Source organism: Erithacus rubecula (assembly GCF_903797595.1).
Source record: "Erithacus rubecula genome assembly, chromosome: 28".
NCBI classification, from domain to species: Eukaryota; Metazoa; Chordata; class Aves; order Passeriformes; family Muscicapidae; genus Erithacus; species Erithacus rubecula.
The window spans coordinates 515,309-535,166 of record NC_136680.1 but is presented as its reverse complement, the minus strand read 5'-3'; the positions used below and the strand labels follow the sequence as shown (position 1 = coordinate 535,166).

Sequence of the window (19,858 nt, the reverse complement as noted above, 5' to 3'; positions counted from 1 at the left end):
ATAAATGCCATTCCCACAAATGTAAATTCTCAGAATTCTCTGTCACAAAAAGCAGGGAGAGCCATATTTAATTTGCTGCAGAATGTAACCAATGATTTACAAATTTCCATTGGCAGCATTATTGTGTGTCATCATGTTAAACACATTGAAATGGATCCTGCTCTTCAGTTCCCTTCTTGGAAGCTGAACACATAAATCTTTGTCACCTGGGCTTTGCTCCTGAGGATATTGGGAACCTCCAAGCCCTGAGAGAACTAACAGCTCTTGGAAGAAAAAGCCATTTGAAACTTCCCTGCACACCCAGCCCTGTGTCTGAGACCTGTGGGACACTTGATTGTTTTTCCAGGAATATGTTCAATAATAAAATAAGAATTCACACACAAAAAAAATTCCTGTCAAATTCTTTTGCACTTTATTGACCCCAATGTAAGAAAACTGTCTTTGGGAAGTGTAGAAGTTGTTCCCCACACCCTTTAATGGTGTTTTCTTCAGCATTTTCAGGATCACCTCATCAAGAAAATTACTGACTGCTTGAATTCCATTATTTCACATCAGACAATAAAATCCAGCATGGATAAGGATTGAGCCATGACTGCTTGAGCTGTGCTGAAGAATATTTACTTTTTAAAATAAAGTACACAGAAGAAAGTTTATTTTCCAAAGCACACAGACCCTCCTTGACACCTTTCCAGCCCATCCATTTCTTGCTTTTTAATATCTGGCCCAGTTTTATTTTGCAGATATTTCCCCATGGAGAGCACACCTGCTGTTCCCTGCACTCTCTTATTTCTGGGCTTTCCAGTGCTGTGTCATCACTTTGTCTCCTCCATTTCCCTTCTACCTTGTGGAATTTTGTGATGCTGTTTGGGAAAATGTCAGGGAAATGACACACTTCATGTAACATGTCTGAGGACTTGTATGGAAACTGGATTTCCCACGGTCTGTGTGTTCCTGATGCCTTCAGAAACACAGAATTGTGGTTTTATTGCAGCCATATAAACTCACATAAACTCAGCTCTGCTGGGGGTTATTGCCCCCCTCATTGCTGGCCTTTTCCTTCCACTGTTTTTACATGAAATCTGATCTTTGGTTTGTCTGTCCCCAGGTATGCCATTCCCCCAGAGCATGGCAAGAGGCTGGAACGCCTGGCCAAAGGTGAGCTGGGCTCTGCTGGGCTGGGCTTGGCTGGGCTTGGCTGGGCTGGGCCTGGCTGGGCGGGGCTGGGCTGGGCTGGGACTGAGCTGGGACTGAGCCTGGGCTGGGACTGAGCCTGGGACTGAACCTGGGCTGGGACTGAGCTGGGACTGAACCTGGGCTGGGACTGAGCCTGGGCTGGGACTGAGCCTGGGCTGGGACTGGGACTGAACCTGGGCTGGGACTGAGCTGGGACTGAGCCTGGGCTGGGACTGAGCCTGGGCTGGGACTGAGACTGAACTGGGACTGGGACTGGGACTGAGCTGGGCTGGGAGTGACCCAAAAGTCCTTCCACTGGAGCAGGAATGTTCCCAGGGATGGAGCAGCCACCACCTGTTCAGTGTCTCATTTTCTGGCTGATATTGAACCTAAATTTCCCCTCTTCAGTTTGTACCCATTGCTCCTTCACCCCATTAATACATTCTGTATTTGGTGGTTTTCCTTTCATTTTAGCCTCATCCTCCTTCATTTTTTAGTGCCTTAAAGTTCATATTAAAAAGAAAAAAACCCAAACCAATGTAAGGGAGGGGAAAAGGAAAGGGAAATGGAGGGACAGTTACTTTGAGCTGTGGCAAACTCCCACCTGGAGCTCCAGGGGAGATGTCTGGCTGCAGAAGGGGATGTGCTTTAATTTGTTGGTGTTATTTCTATTTTTGTTCACTTCAAGGAGCTGCCCAGCTAAAAAAAGCTGCTGACCCAGTATAATTAACTCCAAATCTCTGTGGTTCATCTCCAGAGAGGCAGCTGGGGTGGTTTAAATCTGGTGCTGAGGGTAGGAGCAGGCAGGGGAATCTGCAAGACTCTGATGCTAAAGAGAAGAAGTTCTAGTGGTGATTTTCCCCAAACCAGGCAGATTCCTGCTGGGCATGCAGGGGAGCAGCTGCACTGGGACAAATGCAGAATAGCTGGGGTGCCTGTGCTGGGGCTTGGGGCTGTTCTTTCCCTGGGCATTGAGCTCCCATCCCAAACACAAATAACTCTGGGAATGGCTGCTAAGAAATGTTGCATTTCAAAGCTGCAGCTCAGACATTTGCCAGATTTTAATAGATGAAAAAAGTAATTTTTATAAGGAGTCAATCAATCAGATGCCTTGTGTTCTCCAGACTCTGAAATAGCACTCACAGTCTGACAGGAGCAATAATAAGTTTCTTGCTGTTTGTAACTAATTTTTACGGATGATCAATTTTGAGGTGCGAGATGACTTGTGCTGTAAAACCAGGAACAAATTATCAATGATCTGGTCTTTATTTTAGTTTCCTCTCTGCAAGCTGGGTGGCTGATGATTTAACTCTGCAAAGAGCCAGAATTGCTGCCTGGCCATTCCCCTGTCCTGTGCATCAGTGGGGAGAAGTTTACTGTGGAGAAATGAGTGTGCAATTAATATGGAAAATGAATAGCTGAGCTGTAAATGGGCTCACTGGGAGAGCCATGGAGCCCAGGGAGAGAATGTTAATGTGTTGCCATGTTATTGGTGCTAATCACTTAAAATGTGCTTCTTTATTAGTGGCTTTAATGAGAGCCACTTAAACTGTGCATTAAAAAGAGGAACTGCAGAGAGGGACGACAGACTGGGTAGCACACACTCATAATTTTAATTGAAATGCTTTTAGTACAAAAATATAAGAAAACCTGGAACCCAGTAATCCTTTTGACTTTCTGAAACCCTTTCCATTATGTCTCATCAATTAGTTTTGGTTCCAGAACTTGGGTTATTTGTTTTCCTAAACTGTGATGGGTTTGAGTCCCTCCAAACACACAATTTGTTATGGAAGCACCACTTGGAGGGAAGGACATGAGCTTGAGAAAAATCAGCTTCCATTGGCTGGGGTGCCATGGATTGGTTTGGTCAGTGTTCACCACTGTTGTAGTTTTCTTAATTATTTTTGTGGTTTGTTTTAATAACTCAGCGTGGACCTTGGGTAGAGTTTAACACATTTATGGTGTTGAGGTGGTGACAGGGTCAGGTCCTGCTGCCTCTGCCACTTGGAGACACTGTGAGTGTGTCCCTTGTGCCTGATGGAGACTTTCCCTTTTCCCTTTTCCCTTTTCCCTTTTCCCATTTCCCTTTCCCTTTTCCCTTTTCCCATTTCTCTTTCCCTTTCCCTTTCCCTTTCCCTTTCCCTTTCCCTTTCCCTTTCCCTTTCCCTTTCCCTTTCCCTTTCCCTTTCCCTTTCCCTTTCCCTTTCCCTTTCCCTTTTCCCTTTTCCCATTTCCCTTTCCCTTTTCCCATTTCCCTTTCCCTTTCCCTTTCCCTTTCCCTTTCCCTTTCCCTTTCCCATTTCCCTTTCCCATTTCCCTTTCCCTTTCCCTTTCCCTTTCCCTTTCCCATTTCCCTTTCCCTTTCCCATTTCCCTTTTCCCATTTCCCTTTCCCCTTTCCCCTCCCTTTTCCCTCTCCTTTCCCATTAACATTTTTCCCTTTAGGTGCTGGGCAGGCTGCTCTGGCCCAGCAGGCTGTGTTGCTCCCCCAGGAGCAGCCCAGCAGTGCTGCAGTGATGCTGCTGTGTGTCCCACAGGGTTTTTCCCAGGCAGCTCTCAGGGATGTGATGCTTTCCTGCGGCACAAGATGACTCTGATTTCTCCCTCCATCCTGAAGAAATACGGGATCCCCTTTGACAGGGTAGGTGGGGCAGGAGGGGGGGGCTGCAGGGGGAGTGGGCTCCATTTCCAGGGCAGTGCTCTGCCAGTGCAGCCCAGCAGCTGAACCAGCTCTGCAGGAGGGTTTGGGCTTGCCTGAGACACTGAAGAAATCTGAAGAAATGTGTCCCTGAACAAAGTCTGCAATGAGGGAACCTCTCAGGTACAGAGGGACGAGCTGATAAGGATGTTCTGGCTGATAAGGGGCAGCAGAACCCACTGGTGATTCAGAAACACTCTTTTATTTTCCTGTGGGTCCAGCAGGGCCCAGAGTGGAGCTGTGGTGCTTCTGCTGTGAGTGTTGCTGCTGCTCTGAGCCTCAAGGATCCCTGCAGCTCTTAAGCCCTGATTTGAAAAGAGGGGTCATGTTTGTTTGCTATGATCGTTTTAATGTGCTTATTCCTAAAGTCTTGTGGAAGAAGTAAATCTCCTCAGCCAGGGGTGGTTACAGGGATTTGTATCTGTGCAGAATCACTCAAACTGCTGCTGGGTGTTCCCAGCACACGGAGCCAGAGCTGCTGGGGATGTGGGAAGTGTCAGAGCCTGCTCCAAACTGCTTCCATGCAATCACAGGGTGGGGAGGGACCCTACATCCCACCCAGTGCCCCCCTGCCATGGGCAGGGACACCTGCCACTGTCCCAGGCTGCCCCAAGTCCTGTCCTGGAATAGTCCCCGTTATTCACAAACTGGGAACAAGTGCCATTTTTCCTGAGGAATGGAGACAGGATCCCTTCATCCCAATTCTTGGCAGATTTCAATGAAGTTGAAATAGGCAGCATTTATAAATCTCTATAATGCTGTTCTGGAAAAAAAAGAATCAGATCAATACTAGGGCTTTTTAATAATTAAAAATGTGTATTTCTGTAATCTCCTATTGATTTCTCCATTTATTCCTCAAGAGCTTGCAGAAGTCAGTAAATTTGGGGCTTTCTTCATGAGTGGCAGTTTGTGCTGGCTTTCCTTCAATAGTTATTACTTTTCTGCATGGCCTATCCATCATCTGGAGTGTTTTCTAATTTATTGTGGGATAATGTTGACAGCAGTGCCATGGATGATGTGGGCTTGCAATGGAGACATCAGGATGTGCTGTCAGTGACAGGAGCAGAATCTGTTCCCTGTGCAGCCAGCAGAGCCCTGCTGGGCTTTGGGAGGGGTGGCTGCAGGCTGGATTCAGCACCTCCTCCTGGAACCCTGCAGCCCCTCTTGTGTACCACAGCAACTTCTATTCCCTCCTTTTAAAATTGTTCTTCTAATATTAATGGCATCAGCAAGCTGAGATGTTGGCCCAGCTGAGGGGAGGTGTTTGAGCTGGTGTCTGTTTGCATTCTGCATTTGGGGTGTTTGGAAGTGCAGCCCCCGTGGGCTCAGAGCTGCTCCTGTGGTTCAGGCCATGCTCTTCACAATTAAACTTCTTTTTTTCCCAATGGTTTTTCTGCACAGGATATAAAAAGAGGTTTTTTTTAGAAGCATCAAGATTGATTTGCCTCTTGTTCCAGCTGTGATCTGTAGAGTTAAACCCTTATTAATAATGTCTGTAATTCTTATTGTTGTTTTAATTTTACTGAAGTCGAGTCACAGGATGGTTTGTGTTGAAAGGGACATTAAAGGGACACCTGCCATGTCCCAGGTGAGCCCAGCCCAGCCTGGCCCTGGGCACTCCCAGGGATGGGGCAGCCACAGCTGCTCTGGACAATTCCCAAACACACAAAAGCTGGGCTGGAATTGTTTGTGTGTTTGAGTTTTGGGTGAACAGATGTGAGTGAGGCTGATAAATGTGAGTGGGGAAATAATCTCAGGGAAGGGCAGGAAGTGCTTCAGGAGGGCCCTGCCATGCAGGTGGGAGGGAAATGCAGGGCTCTGGCATGGGGTGGGAATGGAAGTTTGGAGCTGCAGGAGCCAGAGTGGTCACAGCAGAGATTTATTGATAATTTGGAATGTGCAGACTGAGACCCTTCTGTCAGTGGAGCCTGTAGCTGTAAATGGGATCAGGTTGGGATCAAGAGACCCCTTCCATCCACTGCTCTGAGTTTTTCCCTTAGGAGGAATCCCTGAGATTCCTGCAGTTCAGCAGGGATGTTCCAGGCTCAGCCAAGAGCTGCAGTGGCTCTGCAGTGGGAGAGATTTCACCAGCAGGATTTCCAGTGGGTGTTTGTTCTCCTGCTGCTCTCAGTGACCCCGGGGTGCCCCTGCTGTCCCTGTGTTCCAGATCACGCAGGAGGCCGGGGAGTTCATGATCACCTTTCCTTACGGGTACCACGCCGGCTTCAACCACGGCTTCAACTGCGCCGAGTCCACCAACTTCGCCACGCTGCGCTGGATCGACTACGGGAAGATGGCAACGCAGGTGGGCCGGGCTCAGCTGGGCTGGGCTTAGCTGGGCTGGGCTGGATAGACTACGGGAAAATGGCAACGCAGCTGGGCTGGGCTCAGCTGGGCTGGGCTCAGCTGGGCTGGGATCAGCTGGGCTGGGCTCAGCTGGGCTGGGCTCAGCTGGGCTGGGCTCGAATGGGCTGGGATCAGCTGGGCTGGGCTCAGCTGGGCTGGGCTCAGCTGGGCTGGGCTGGGCTGGGCTGGGCTGGGCTGGGCTGGGCTGGGCTCTAATGGGCTGGGCTCAGCTGGGCTGGGATCAGCTGGGCTGGGCTCAGCTGGGCTGGGCTCGAATGGGCTGGGCTCAGCTGGGCTGGGCTCAGCTGGGCTGGGATCAGCTGGGCTGGGATCAGCTGGACTGGGCTCAGCTGGGCTGGGCTCGAATGGGCTGGGCTCAGCTGGGCTGGGCTCAGCTGGGCTGGGCTCAGCTGGGCTGGGCTCGAATGGGCTGGGCTCAGCTGGGCTGGGCTCAGCTGGGCTGGGCTGAGCTCAGCTGGACCAGCCCCCTGCTGGCACAGAGCGTGGCTTGGGGCTGTTGCCTGTCCCTGTCCTAGGACAGCGTGGGAAGCAGCTCTGCTTTGGGCTGTGCTCTCACACCCCACCGTGCCTGTTGATAAGTTGTTTATTCGGGGTGTAGCAGTGTGGTTTTCTCAGGTGTTACAGTCACCCTGTGAACAGGTTGTTCTGGGCTTGGTAAACTGGAATTAGTTTTCTGGAGCATCCAAATGCGTTTCACAGTGACTGATGTCACTGAACACAACTCATTAGGTACACACTGGAGGGGAAGGAATAAGCTGGAAATACTTTTAAGCTTTAATAACACTATGGTAATAACACTGAAAATACCTGAATTCCTCTAATCTGTGCACTCAGTTAAGCTGGGGCAGTTGTGTTATTTCTCATTATTTCTCCTGGTGTGCTGTGGGTTGTGACAGCACTCTTGCTCTCCTGGCCTGCAGAATAACCAGCAAAGGTTCTGCCATGGGCAGGGACACCTGTCCCCATCCCAGGCTGCCCCCAGCCCTGCCCAGCCTGGCCCTGGGCACTGCAGTTAAGGGATGGTAAAAAAACCCTTAAACTGTAAGAGGCCTCAAATCAGTGTCAAGTGTCTGAATCTTAAAAACAGCCAAGCAATCTTGGTTTGAAAATGTAAAAAATGGTGTTTGTGTGCTGTGACCTTGTAAAGCAGGTTTCTGTGTAGTGAGTGGTCATGGTATTACACCCCAGAAAATGGGGTTTATCATGGAAATTCAGACAGACCCTTAACTACAACAGAGCCAGCAGGCACCACTCGAATATTAAAAGCAATTTTGGGTTCAGCCATGTGTTCACAAACAAGTGACATTTGGGAGGTGCAGTTTTGGATGGAGCCTCCATGCTGCCATTGTCAGGCAGTGTAGTGTGAAATTACTGAACAAGCAGAGCTGGGAGCAGGGGGGGACAGGGGAGGGTGCCAGGAGATGCCAATTGATCCCTGGCACTCCAGGCACTTGTCTGCTCTGGTTAACGTGGCTCTGCACTGCTAATGAACACTGGGAGGGCAAAGCTTGGCTTAGATCTCACTGGGCTGCTGCACCCCTGTGGGGAGAGCATTCCTGGGAGACTTGAGCAGGAAATTCCTCCCTGGGAGGCTCAGGTTGGAATTCCCAGGGGAGCTGTGGCTGCCCCTGGATCCCTGGGAGTGCCCCAGGCCAGGCTGGGCAGGGCTTGGAGCAGCTGGGACAGTGTGGGACACATGGGAGGGGTCCCTGCCATGGCAGGGGTGGCAGGAGATGAGATTGAATGTCCCTCCCACCCCTCACCATTCCACAGTTCCTGAGTCTGATTTTTAGTTAACACTACAGCTTTCCTCTATTTCCAAAACTGCTGTATTGATTGGAATGCTCCCAGGCACAGTTAGATTATCCTTGCTCACATGCAGGCAGGTTTGGTTTTTTTTTTTTTTTTTACCATGTACTCACTTCTAAAAGTTCTTGGGAAGTCAGAGCAGGGTGAGCTCTGCTCCTGCAGGGACCCAGCTGCTGGGGTGATCCCCTCCTCTCCTTGTCCTGCAGCACTCAGGGGAATGGGGACAAGGCAGGGGCTGCCACTGGCACTTGTAAAGGTCTCCTGGACATTGTCCTGGGGAGGAGATGTGGCTCCTGCTCTGCTGGGAGCTGTGCTGGTGCAGTGCAGGGGGAGGCAGTGGCTCACCTGGGAGAGCAGAGCTGTGCTGATTGCCTGCCAGATGGGTGCAATGTTCTGCATCCCTCTGAGAGCCTGCCTGGGCTGTAAAAATACAGAATTACCAGCCTGGAGTGTAAGGATCACCATCTGAGCCAGGTTTTGGCAGCTGTGCCTTTGCCCAAAGATCCCTTTAAACCTTTCAGGAAGGTGCCCCCTGTAGCTGAGGTGCCCTTTGAGCCTCCTGCTATTCAGACCCTTTCAGAGTTTGAGCAGGAATTCAATCCAGCTCAGCTTTTCTATTTCTTTGTCAAACTGGGCTGGAGAGAAGTGGGTGGGAGGGGAACAATTTCTGCCCTTTGCTTTCAGTTCAGGGCAGCCACTCCTGGAGCAGGTCTGGGCTGCCCTGGCTGCACTTGCACACCTGCTGTGACTCCTGTTGGCTCAGAAAACTGCTGCAATTCCCTCTCTCAGCATGGAACAGCCTCAGGCTGCCCCTCCTGCCCAAATTCTGCATTTTGGGCTCTGCCCAGTGCTCCTGCTCTGCAGCTCCCTCCTGGGAAAGGGCACAAAGGAAACTGCTCCCTCTGGATTCTCCTGCTCTGCAGCAGGAGGGACCTTCAGGGTCCCAGCCTGGCACCCTGTGCATGGTTTGCTGCTTCTGAACCTTCTGCTCACTCTTTTCTTTCCTGTCCCTTATGTATAATATAGAAATAATCTCAGATTTACACTTGGAATATCTGTGATTTAATATTTTTTAGCATATAATTTTCCAGGTAAAATCAAAGCTTTCTTCTTACTATTCACATTTTAGTAGATTTTCCCCCTCAGTGTATCTGTATTTCCCAAGAAAATAAAACTTGTGAGGATTTTGCAGAAACCTCTTTGGTGATACTGCAAAATTGGTCCCCAAAATAAGGGAAATCAGAATTGTATTTATGCATTACTTTGTGTCTATGCCTCAACTGACTCTAATTAGACCTTTTAAGCTCAGAACATATAAAAAAATCTATTATGAAATAGCATTTCCATAGTTTATTTTTGTCAGACATTCAAAATTGCTCTTTTACTCTAATTAGAGCTTTTAAGCTTAGAATACATTAAAGAAATCTATTATGGAGCAACATTTCATGGTTTATTTCATCAGACAGATTCCAAGTTGCTCTTGTACAAATTCTTCCACCTGTCTTCATACTTGTTTTCTTGTATTATTTGTAAACACCCCTAATGCCCTGCTCTTGATTCTGTGCAAGAAAAAGGAAATTTTACAGCTTTTTTTGGGAAGGGAGTGGTTGCTTTTGGGAGCTGTCTGGAAGTTTTGTTTTATCAGCTCTTTTCTCCTCTGCTGAGGCTCTGGCTGGGAGGTTCTGGGACAGGTTTTGTTGGTGAGGGAAGAACTCTGGGGGTTGTGTGAGCAGAATCCACCCCTGGATTTATTGGGATTTCAGGATCCCAGGGCTGGGTGCTGCTGCCTGGGCTGGCTCAGGGTCTGGGACCAGTCCCAGAGTTTCTGCCACAGCAGTTCTGTGTCTGGGAGGGGCTGGGGTGGCTCCTGTCCCCAGGAGGGCTCAGGGAGCATTTGGGGAGATTTGGGGAGCATTTGGGGAGCATTTGGGGAGATTTGGGGAGCACTGGGAGGAATGGTGCCCTGCAGCCAGGCCAGGGGCTCCGTGGGAATCTCTGCTCATTGTTGTTTGTGAGGCTCTGGGAAGGGTTTCCAGTGGGTCCCTAATGAGCTGGGTTGTTGTTAATTACTCTGCAAACGGGGGGTCAAGGCTCATCTTCCTCCCCACCAGCTCCCAACCTCCAGCCATTAAACACAAACTCTGCACTTGGGCTGTTCCTCCTGCTCCAAGTTTAACTCTCAATTCCTCACAGAGCTGCTGTCACCCTTCTTCCAGGAGCTGAGTGGAAGAAGAGGAAACTGGAGCCCCAAACTGTTTTTTTTCTGTCCTGTTGGATCCCAGTAGCACATCTGGAGTATGGGAACAAACTGGGTTCCTCTGCCTTGCAGCACTGGTTGTACTGGGAGCTCTCTGCCGTGTGCTGGGAACATGCAGGGGGTTTGGGGTTGGTGTGTCCTGGAGCAGCCACAGCTCCTCCATACACCCAGCCCCTTCCCCAGGAACCTCCCTGGTCTGCAGGGCAGGGGAAAAGCTTTGAGCAGAGATTTTGGTCTGGCATTGAAAAGCTGAAGGAAGTTCAATTCTGAGCACATTTGGGTTTTGTGATGGATGAATTTCCATTAGGGGTGAGTGGGAGGCTCAGCTGAGCCTTCCCAACCTCTTTCATCTCAGTCTGAAGGGTTTTTGCCATGGAAAGCAGAGGTGCCACTTTAAATCTGTAATTTTGGTGACTATTTCTGCATAAGGGAAAGGCTTATTTTCCATTAACCTTTCCTGTGTGCTGGAACTGCTGAGGTTCAGTTCAGTGTTAATAGTTGGGAATTGAGGGAAATATCCTCACAAAACTTGCTGAAGATTGAAGTTGAATGAGTCTGCCCTTTTCCATAAATCATTTGATTTTATGGCTTCAAGGAGACAGTCATTTTATTTGACTGTTATTTTATATAGACTTATTTGTGTTTTTATGTTAAAAAATATTGCAAAGATGATAATGGTTGTACATTCAATAGCCACAAATCCCCCCCATCAGTCTTGGAGTTAGAATTGATGGGACAGGGCTCCTGCTGTGGTCACATATTTTACCACAGGCTCCAAATTAGGGTTGCAGATAATAAAATAATGAGGAAAAGAGGAATGCTGGGGTTTTAGGCTGGAAAATATTTAATTGTGCATTTCCTTACAGTATTTTTCCATGTGCTTATAGTCAATAAAGCCATTAACTTATGGAAAAGGGGAGGTGAGGCTGGGAAAAGCCTTCAGAAAGTGGAATGGGTGAAGTTCCTGCAGGTTGGGTGAATATGGAAACTCCTCTCTTGTTGCTCCCCTGGAAGCAAAGGCAAAAACTGACCTAAAGCTGTTGGTGTTTGGTTTGGTTTTGTTCCAGTCCCATTTTCAGGGCTTGCAGAGGGTCCTTGGGGATCCCAGCTGTGGATATTCTGTTGGTTACTCTGTTGGTTACTCTGTTGGTTATTCTGTTGGTTACTCTGTTGTTTATTCTATTGGTTACTCTGTTGGTTACTCTGTTGGTTACTCTGTTGGTTACTCTGTTGGTTATTCTGTTGGTTACTCTGTTGGTTATTCTGTTGGTTACTCTGTTGGTTACTCTGTTGGTTACTCTGTTGGTTATTCTGTTGGTTATTCTGTTGGTTACTCTGTTGGTTATTCTGCTGTTCATTCTGTTGGTTATTCTGCTGTTTATTCTGCTGTTTATTCTGTTGTTTATTCTGTTGCTTATTCTGTTTATTCTCTGTTTGATCTGTGCCTCTCCAGCCCTGCTGCTCCCGGGAGTGGGGGCTGTGGGGAGTGATGGGGAGACACTTTGGCCTCATGTAAAGGAAATGAGGTTTTGTATCTCTCCTTAGTGGTGGTGTTTTAGTGTTGACATGCTCATTTTTTTTCCCTATAAAGTTTAATTAGAGTGGAATATAAAAGTGTTAGAGGGAATTTGGGAGGAGAGATTCTGCAGAAGTTGGGGTAGGGATGGGCAGAGATGGGAGGTGTAGGCATAATGTCTTTTAGGAAATAAAAGGGCAGGGAATTCATTGCCAAGGCAGTTTCTGACCTTCTCTACCCTCCCTCTCCTCCTGCTGTCCCCCATTCTCCCTCTCCCTTTTCCAGCTGTGTTGGAGGCAGCAGCAGGATCTCCCTGCTGATGGGGAGGGTGTGGAGGAAAGTCCTGGCCATGCTGGGAGTGTGGCTGTGCCACAAGTGCCACAGGCAGCTGAGGAAATGTCACTGCTCGGCCCAGAGGGAGCCCAGAGGAGGGAGGCTCTGTGAATTATTCATGCTGGCTGGTGTGAAAGCACTAGAATTAAATTAAAAATGAAATATAAACATCCATCATGGTAGATTGGTGGAGAGAAGGGAGCTTGGCTGCTGTGGGATGTGGTGCCAGTGCTGAGAGCAGCCCAGCAGCAGCCCCGAGCTCTGGGCTGGGGGAGAGGGGGGACTCTGGGCTGGGTCTCTGGCACTGATATTTGGGGTCTGTTTCAGTGATGTTTGGGGTCTCTGGCACTGATGTTTGGGGTCCCCAGCAGTGACAGTATCTCCCTGGCAGCGCTGTGCTGTGTTTGGGGTCCCCAGCAGTGACAGTATCTCCCTGGCAGTGCTGTGCTGTGTTTGGGGTCCCCAGCAGTGACAGTATCTCCCTGGCAGTGCTGTGCTGTGTTTGGGGTCCCCAGCAGTGACAGTGTCCCCGTAGTGACAGTGTCCCCGCAGTGCTGTGCTGTGTTTGGGGTCGCTGGCAGTGCTGTGCTGTGTTTGGGGTCCCCAGCAGTGCTGTGCTGTGTTTGGGGTCGCTGGCAGTGCTGTGCTGTGTTTGGGGTCCCCAGCAGTGACAGTGTCCCCGCAGTGCACGTGCCGCAAGGACATGGTGAAGATCTCCATGGACGTGTTTGTGCGGCTGCTGCAGCCCGAGCGCTACGAGCTCTGGAAGCAGGGCAAGGACAGCGCCGTGCTGGACCACATGAGACCCACAGCCCTCAGCAGCCCCGAGCTGGACGCCTGGAACCAGAGCAAGGCTGAGCTCAAGGCCAAGCTGCTCCGGAGGTGGGAGCGGGGCTGGGATGGGATGGGATAATGGATGGGATAATGGATGGGATAATGGGATGGGATGGGATGGGATGGGATGGGATGGGATGGGATGGGATGGGATGGGATGGGATGGGATGGGATGGGATAATGGATGGGATAATGGATGGGATAATGGGATGCGATGGGATGGGATAGGATAATTGGATGGGATGGGATAATGGGATGGGATAATGGGATGGGATAATGGGATGCGATGGGATGGGATGGGATGGGATGGGATGGGATGGGATGGGATGGGCTGGGCTGAGCCTGCCCTGGGGCTGGGATGGGCTGGGATGGGATGGGATAATGGGATGGGATAATGGGATGCGATGGGATGGGATGGGCTGGGCTCGATGGGATGGGCTGGGATAATGGGCTGGGATAATGGGATGGGCTGAGCCTGCCCTGGGGTTGGGATGGGATGGGATAATGGGCTGGGATGGGCTGGGCTGAGCTGAGCCTGTGCCTGTGCCTGTGCCTGGTGGTGAGCTGAGCCTGCCCAGGGGCTGAGCTGAGCCTGCCCTGGGCCTGGGGCTGCCCCTGGGGATCTGCACTTCTTCACTGGACATTGCCCAAACTCTTCTCTTTCCTTCCTTTGTTCTTGTTCCTCTCCCATTTGTCTGGGGTAACATGTCCCTCGTGGTCCTTTTTTCCTTCCCATGTTATAAAAGTTTTTCCAGGTGGGACACTTTGTGCCCCCCTCACATCTCATCTCTTATCCTGGAAGACCAAAAAATCTGTAGTGAACATTTAGAGCTTCACTGATCAGAAAGCAGGAGTTAAAAAAGCCCATCAGTTGCAGAGGGGATTTTATGCATGCCTTTCTGTGCTTGCTTTGATCTTTGTATTAATTTCCTACAAGTCTGTGATTTTGTGTGTTACAGCATGCTTGAATTGAAAAGTTGGCATGCTAACCTTTTCCTGTTGGAATTTTGCTCTCTAGGATAGGAGATGAGGAAGAGGACACCAAGCACAGGTATGTGACTTCCCCAGCAGCTTCAGTCCTGTCCTTCTTTGTCCTGGCAAGTGTCTTAAAACAGCAGCCCTGGGGCTCTCCTCTGTCTCTGAGGTTTTTGTGAAATCTTCAGGCCTCGAGGTTCCCCAGGTTTAGTCTTGGTTTGGGTTTCTGTGGTCCCTTCCATCACTGGGGACCCTCAGCTGTGTCCTGGCTCTTCTGCATTTCCCTCTGGGGCTGCAGAGCTGGGCTGGGCTGGGGAGGGAGCTGGGCACTGCTGCAAGTGCTGCTGCACTTCTGGGGCTCTTCAGGCTCCTGCTGCAGCTGATGTTTGCACAGTGGAAGGTGTAGTATGAACACCAAGGATTATTTTCCCTCCCTGAGCCTCTTACCCAGCAGAGAAGCCTCTCTCAGCCTGAGCCTATTGCACAAGATCCAGGTATTTTTTTTTCCCCTTATCTGTTCAGTGTTTCCTGGATTATTCCAGCATTATCCTGGAGCAGTTTTGAAGCTGTTCAATTCTCCTTAGCAGTGCTTTCTCCTGTGCCTGCGTCTCTCCAAGACATGGTTTTACTTGAAGCCTGACTTTTCTCAGCAGGATGCAGGGATGGGATTCACCTCTGCCCAAACCTTCACAGTTGTAGCTACTTAATTTAAGTCACTTTGTGCTCTGTTCTTCAAAGAGTACAAATGCTGCTTTTTTGCCAGCTCTCTTGGAAAAATGGAGCTTTTAAACTCTGCAGAGAGGTGTTATTTCTTCTCTGAGGTCAGTCAGACTCAGTTACCTTAAAAAACCCAACTTTGTTTACTTTCTGGCTTCAGCAAGAGGCTGTTCCAGTCCAGTCCCCACCAGCCCCTTTCTGATGTGTGAATTCTGTCAGACACAGAACAGCTTCTCTTTTGGAAGTGCTCAGCCTTCAGCCTGAGTTCTGGAAGCACTTTCTTTAAATGCTGAGCTCTCTCCCCCACACCCCTGAGTGAGAAGAGGGCTGCAAAACAAATCTTCTTTTTTCTCCTGTGAGTACAAAGCTCTGTGCTGTAATTTTTGCCTGGCATTTCCACAGCACAGGAATAAAACACACTTTGCTAAATCCAGCTTGTACCACTTGACTCCACTCCTCCTTCAGCTCTGGACTGTTCCAGCTGCAGTGGCAAAGTCCTAGAGCTTTGTCCTCCCTCCCACCCTGCATTCCCTGCCAGGGAAGGGGCTTGTCCTTGGGGTGGGAGCAGAGCTGGTCCCTCTGTTCCTGCTGTCCTGCAGGGCTGGAGGCTCCAGCTCTTCTTGCAGTGCCCCATCTGCTCAGCCTGGCAATTAGAGCTCCCTGTGCATATGGATCAACTGGCTTTTCTATTCATCATTCCTCTCAGGTTTAATTTTTTTTCTCCCTCCTTTGTCAGTTTGAAGGCTGATTAAGGGCTCTTAACTGTGTTGTGCTCCAAATCTAATTAGCAGCTGAGTTTTCTGGGCTCTGAGGATGGGGAGCTGCTTTTTAGCTTTTCTGGACTTTGGGGCTGATGAGTAAAGTGTGTTTTGGTCTTTGCCACATGATGGTGGATGTGAGGCCATAAGGAAAATGCTGCTTTCAACCAAAGAAGTGCCTACATGCTAAAAATGGAGTGAAAATCACAACTTTCTGAATCAGCCCTTCTGGAAAAGGAGAACTTTTAGATTGAAAGCTGAAATTGAAGGAGCAGCTCTACAGCCTGTGGCCAATGGGGGTGCTGGGGTGACTGCACAGGGCTCAGAAGGCTCAGAGGGTTTGGCTGCTGCCTGCACAGGGCCAGGGCTGTGCCTGGCCCCAGTCTGGCCCAGTGGCACCCTGGGGAGGGCACCCAGCTGGCCCTGGGTGGCCAAGGGCAATTCTGTGCCATAAAATGCTATGGGGGGCAATAAGGGCTGGGGGAGAGCAGGAAGGAGGGTCTGGTTTCTGAGGGGCTGTTTTTGGGGACTGGCTGGGCACTGCTCTGCCTGGGCAGGTGCTGAGGGCATTTCCTGGGCTTCTTTCTTTCATTTTTTTTATTCTTTCCCTCTCCTATTAAACTGCATTTGTCTTGACTTACAAATTTCTGGCTCTTGTTCTTCCAGTTTTCCCTCCCTGTCCCTCTTGAGCAGTGGGGAGTGTCTCTGAGGCTTCCTACAGTTCCCAACCCAAAAACCTTGTCCTGACTTCTGAATTCCCATTTCTCTTTGCCTTGTGGCCCCTGTAATCTTTGCCTTAGTGGCACTGACTTTAAAAAGAATGAACAGCATTGCTGTTGCCTCATTAGTGTTTGTCTATTCTAATTAATATGCATATTTTTAGTTAGATTTCTTCAAGGCCTTAGACCTTCTGAATTTACTGCTGGAAAGTCATAGACTGCCTATTGATTTTGCTCTGAGCATTCATTCTGGTGTTTTTGGGAACTGGCAGTGCTGGGTAATGTCTCAGAGCTGGGAGATGATGCTTTGCAGACTTCCAGCAGTTTGCCAAAGGGAGGCACGGGCAGAATGAAAAGAAATAATGGAATGGAGGCAGAGGATGAAAGAGAGATTTAAACAAGTTTTCATCTGTGTTTTGAAATACAAGCAAAATAGATGGAAAACACAATTAAAATCACTTTAACTGCAGCTTGTGAGCCTACATTAGTAATGGTAGGAAAAAGCTCTTCAGGAACCCCAGACAATTAATGGCTGCTGTGAATGGATCTTAAATGTTGTGTTGTGCAGGGTTCAGCTGTTCCCTTTCAGATATCTCCTTTGCCCTGTAGCTATTTCAGCTACCTTGTGTTTTCTCTCCAAAGAAGATCCTTTTGTTTTGTATTCAGCTTTTTAAGCCAGTGATGGTTTTCTATTTTGAAGGCTGTTCTTTTATGTCAAATCACACTTCTGTACTTTCAGGTCTCACAGAAAAAGGAGTCAGCCCAGAAGACACAAAACAGAGGATCAGAAGTCTCTTGGGGATGTCATGGCTATTGAAACTGCCCTGGAGGATGTGAAAGTGAAAGAGGAGCTGAAAAGGGGGCAGGATGTGGAGGAAGAGGAGAGGAGCAAAGGGATGGAGGGAGAAGGTGAGGCCAGAGCAGAGCTCCAGAACTCCTCTGTGAATAACTTGTCTCTGCTGTTTATTTCTGTTGAAATATCAGCAGAGTTTTCCCCAGTATTAAATCTCTGCTCACTGAAATATGTCATCATTCCCAGCAGCAATTGATTTTTCCCTCTCTTTAAGGATTCAATCCAAATAGCTTTTCTGGCAGGGCTTGAAGATTCTATAGGCCCAAACTATTACAGGACTGTAAAAATATATATTATGTGAGGAATATTTTAAAGTATTTCATAGAGAAACAAATAGATGTATTTTTGTGTCCTGCTCTGAAAAAGAATGATTGGTGCACTGCCTTATGCAATCCATCTTTCCTCTTCCCCTCCCTTTGTTCCCATTTTTCAGAATCCAGAGTTTGGGTGGGATCCACAGCTGCTGCACGAGTCCCACTTGGGTTTCTTTGAGTTTGAGCTTTTCAGCTTCCTCTGCATGGAATATAAAACCTTTTCTGAGGGTGAAGCCAGGCCATGGCAGCTCCCAGTCCCTGGGGCTGCTGCTGCACACCCTTTGGGCAGGGGGCTCTTTCTGTGGCACCTTTTTCCTGGCTGTGCAGAGAAGGTTGGAGTTCCTGCTGGGGAAAAGCTGCTTTTTTTTCCCCCCTAACGTGTGGCTGAGTGGTTTTTGTGTCTGTGACACACTCACTCCCTCTTCTCCAGCACTGCTTACAGGGAATTAATTTACATCTATTGTATACATCCATTATTTGTTGGGCATTTGGAGAAAGTGATGCTGCAAACTGTTGAGAGAAGCTCGATAATGATCTGAAAGGAAATCTGTGGAAGCTCTGGGAGGAGAATTGAGGGCTTTGTTCAGAGTCTTTCAGCTAGACAGTGTATTTTCTCTTTCTGTGGGAAGTATGGGTTGGAGAACTATTGTTGCACAGTGCAGATACTTAATTTCTATTGCCCTAAGCTTGAGAGCATCAGCAGTGTGTTAAATTGTCTGCTCTTAGCTCTTGTACATGTTTAACACTTGATGCTTGTAATAAATGGCCCGAAAATGCTGATTTTTCTTTGGAGACGAGAGATAAGTGACAAGGACAGATCTGAGATCATTAGAATGGCCAAGGAATAATAAAAACTCTGTTCTGGCTGAGTGGCTTCCAAATCATACACTTCCAGTACTTCCTGAGAGCTCTGGAACTTGGCTCAGGAGGGAAAAGCTTATTTTCAGCACCACTGCAGAAGTGCCACTGGAGCAAACTCCAGCTTGGTGTGGCTGCTTGTCAATATTCAGCTTTCCCTGCAGTGCAGCCATTAAATCCCAGTGGCTGCTCTAGTTTTGCACATCTGCTGTCTGCAGAGCCTCTCACCAGTGTCTTGGGGCTTCATCCTGAGCAAGAAAACAGATGAAATCTCTTTGGGTGGCCCTGCTCATGCAATCCTGCTCCCCACCTCCTTTCTTTATTCCCCTGGTTTTAATTTGACTTCATTTTCTGTTACACCAGAAGAGATGACCTTGAGAAGGAGAAAGGATGAGATTTCAGTCCTGGTTCCAAAGTGGGTCTTGTGCTTTGTTGGTTATTTGGACAAGCTGAGTATTTATAACTCAGGGTTTTCAGGATTTCTGACCCAGATCCCTTATGGTGTTTGCTTTTTGTTTTTATGACTCAGCTTTATATTCATAATTTATCATGTTGCTATTAATATAGTTACAATTCTTAGCAGGTTGTCTTGGGGCGTTAGGAAGGAGAGTGTTGAGGCTTTGCTGAGCAGCAGGAACCCCCTGGGAGCAGCAGGGGTCTGCCAGGGCTGGGGACCCCCAACCCCCTGGGCAGCCCCAACCCCCCAGGGCAGCCCCCAGCCCCCCATGGCAGCTCCAAACCCCCCAGGGCAGCCCCCAGCCCCCCTGGGCAGCCCCCCAACCCCCCTGGGCACCCCCAACCCCCCAGGGCAGCCCCAAAACCCTCAGGGCAGCCCCCAGCCCCCCTGGGCAGCCCCTCACCACCTTTCCATGAGGGAATTCCTGCTGGAGTCCAGCCTGAGCCTCCCCTGCTGCAATGAGGGGCTGTTCCCTGTCCCTGTCCCTAGACCCCCTGACTGTCCCCTCCTGTCAGGGGCTGTGCAGAGCCACAAGGGCCCCCCTGAGCCCCTCCCCAGCTCCCTGAGCCCTGCTGAGGGTCAGGTTGTCCCTGCCACTCGTGTTCCCTGTGTCCCACTAACAGGACCCTCCTGTGGAAGGACAGACAGACAGACAGACACTCCTCTCCTGCCCTACCTGTGCATGTGTGCCTTCACTTCCTTTTCCTTCCTGGGACTGTTCAGGGCTCTTGGAATTTTGCCTCCTTTTTTCCTGACTTCTGATTCCACAGATTCACTTGCAAACTCGTTTGCTCATCTTGATGCAAAAACTTTGCAGCAGTTCTCTGTGCCAGCTGCTGTCAAATTGCCCTTTAGAAGTCAATAAAGCTGCTGAATGGCAGTTGTGGTGCTGCTGGGGAGAGAATTCTTGGAGTGTATAGAGACTAAATATGATCTGGTTTTGTGCAACTGGGGAGAAATCCAATTTGCCTTTCATTCAATATGTTTGTTTCTCCAAGGAAATTCAATATTCCTTTCTCTGTGATAGAAAAAACCAGTTTATCTGAGGGACTGCCTACACTAGTACAACTATAATTATTTGAGCTGGACTTGTTCCCATTCTTATAAGTTAGTGTAAATGAAGTGATCAGAGATCTGGGAAGTGCTGGGGTTGAGGTGATCCCTGGGGGATTTCAGCAGGGATTTTGGCACTTGATCCTGCTGTGGGATCATTCACCCTTC

The 19,858-nt window shown here is 49.1% G+C and overlaps 1 protein-coding gene across 2 annotated transcripts in view; it reads left to right on the top strand.

Annotated features, from left to right (window-relative positions):
• Positions 1 to 18,297, top strand: part of LOC306813097 (lysine-specific demethylase 4B-like) — a gene marked incomplete at its 5' end in the record, with an annotated part of 36,849 nt that extends 18,552 nt beyond the window's left edge. Inside the window, 6 exons of one of the 2 annotated variants that reach the window (XM_079328178.1) lie at positions 1,106 to 1,155; positions 3,710 to 3,813; positions 6,038 to 6,175; positions 12,838 to 13,034; positions 14,005 to 14,037; positions 16,895 to 18,297. In XM_079328178.1, the coding sequence (XP_079184304.1) occupies positions 1,106 to 1,155; positions 3,710 to 3,813; positions 6,038 to 6,175; positions 12,838 to 13,034; positions 14,005 to 14,037; positions 16,895 to 17,204 (832 nt within the window). In that variant the 3' untranslated portion in view covers positions 17,205 to 18,297. The remainder of the gene's footprint in view (positions 1 to 1,105; positions 1,156 to 3,709; positions 3,814 to 6,037; positions 6,176 to 12,837; positions 13,035 to 14,004; positions 14,038 to 16,894) is intronic. The other variant, XM_079328179.1, reaches the window with a different exon arrangement.
• Positions 18,298 to 19,858: the final 1,561 nt, after the last annotated feature.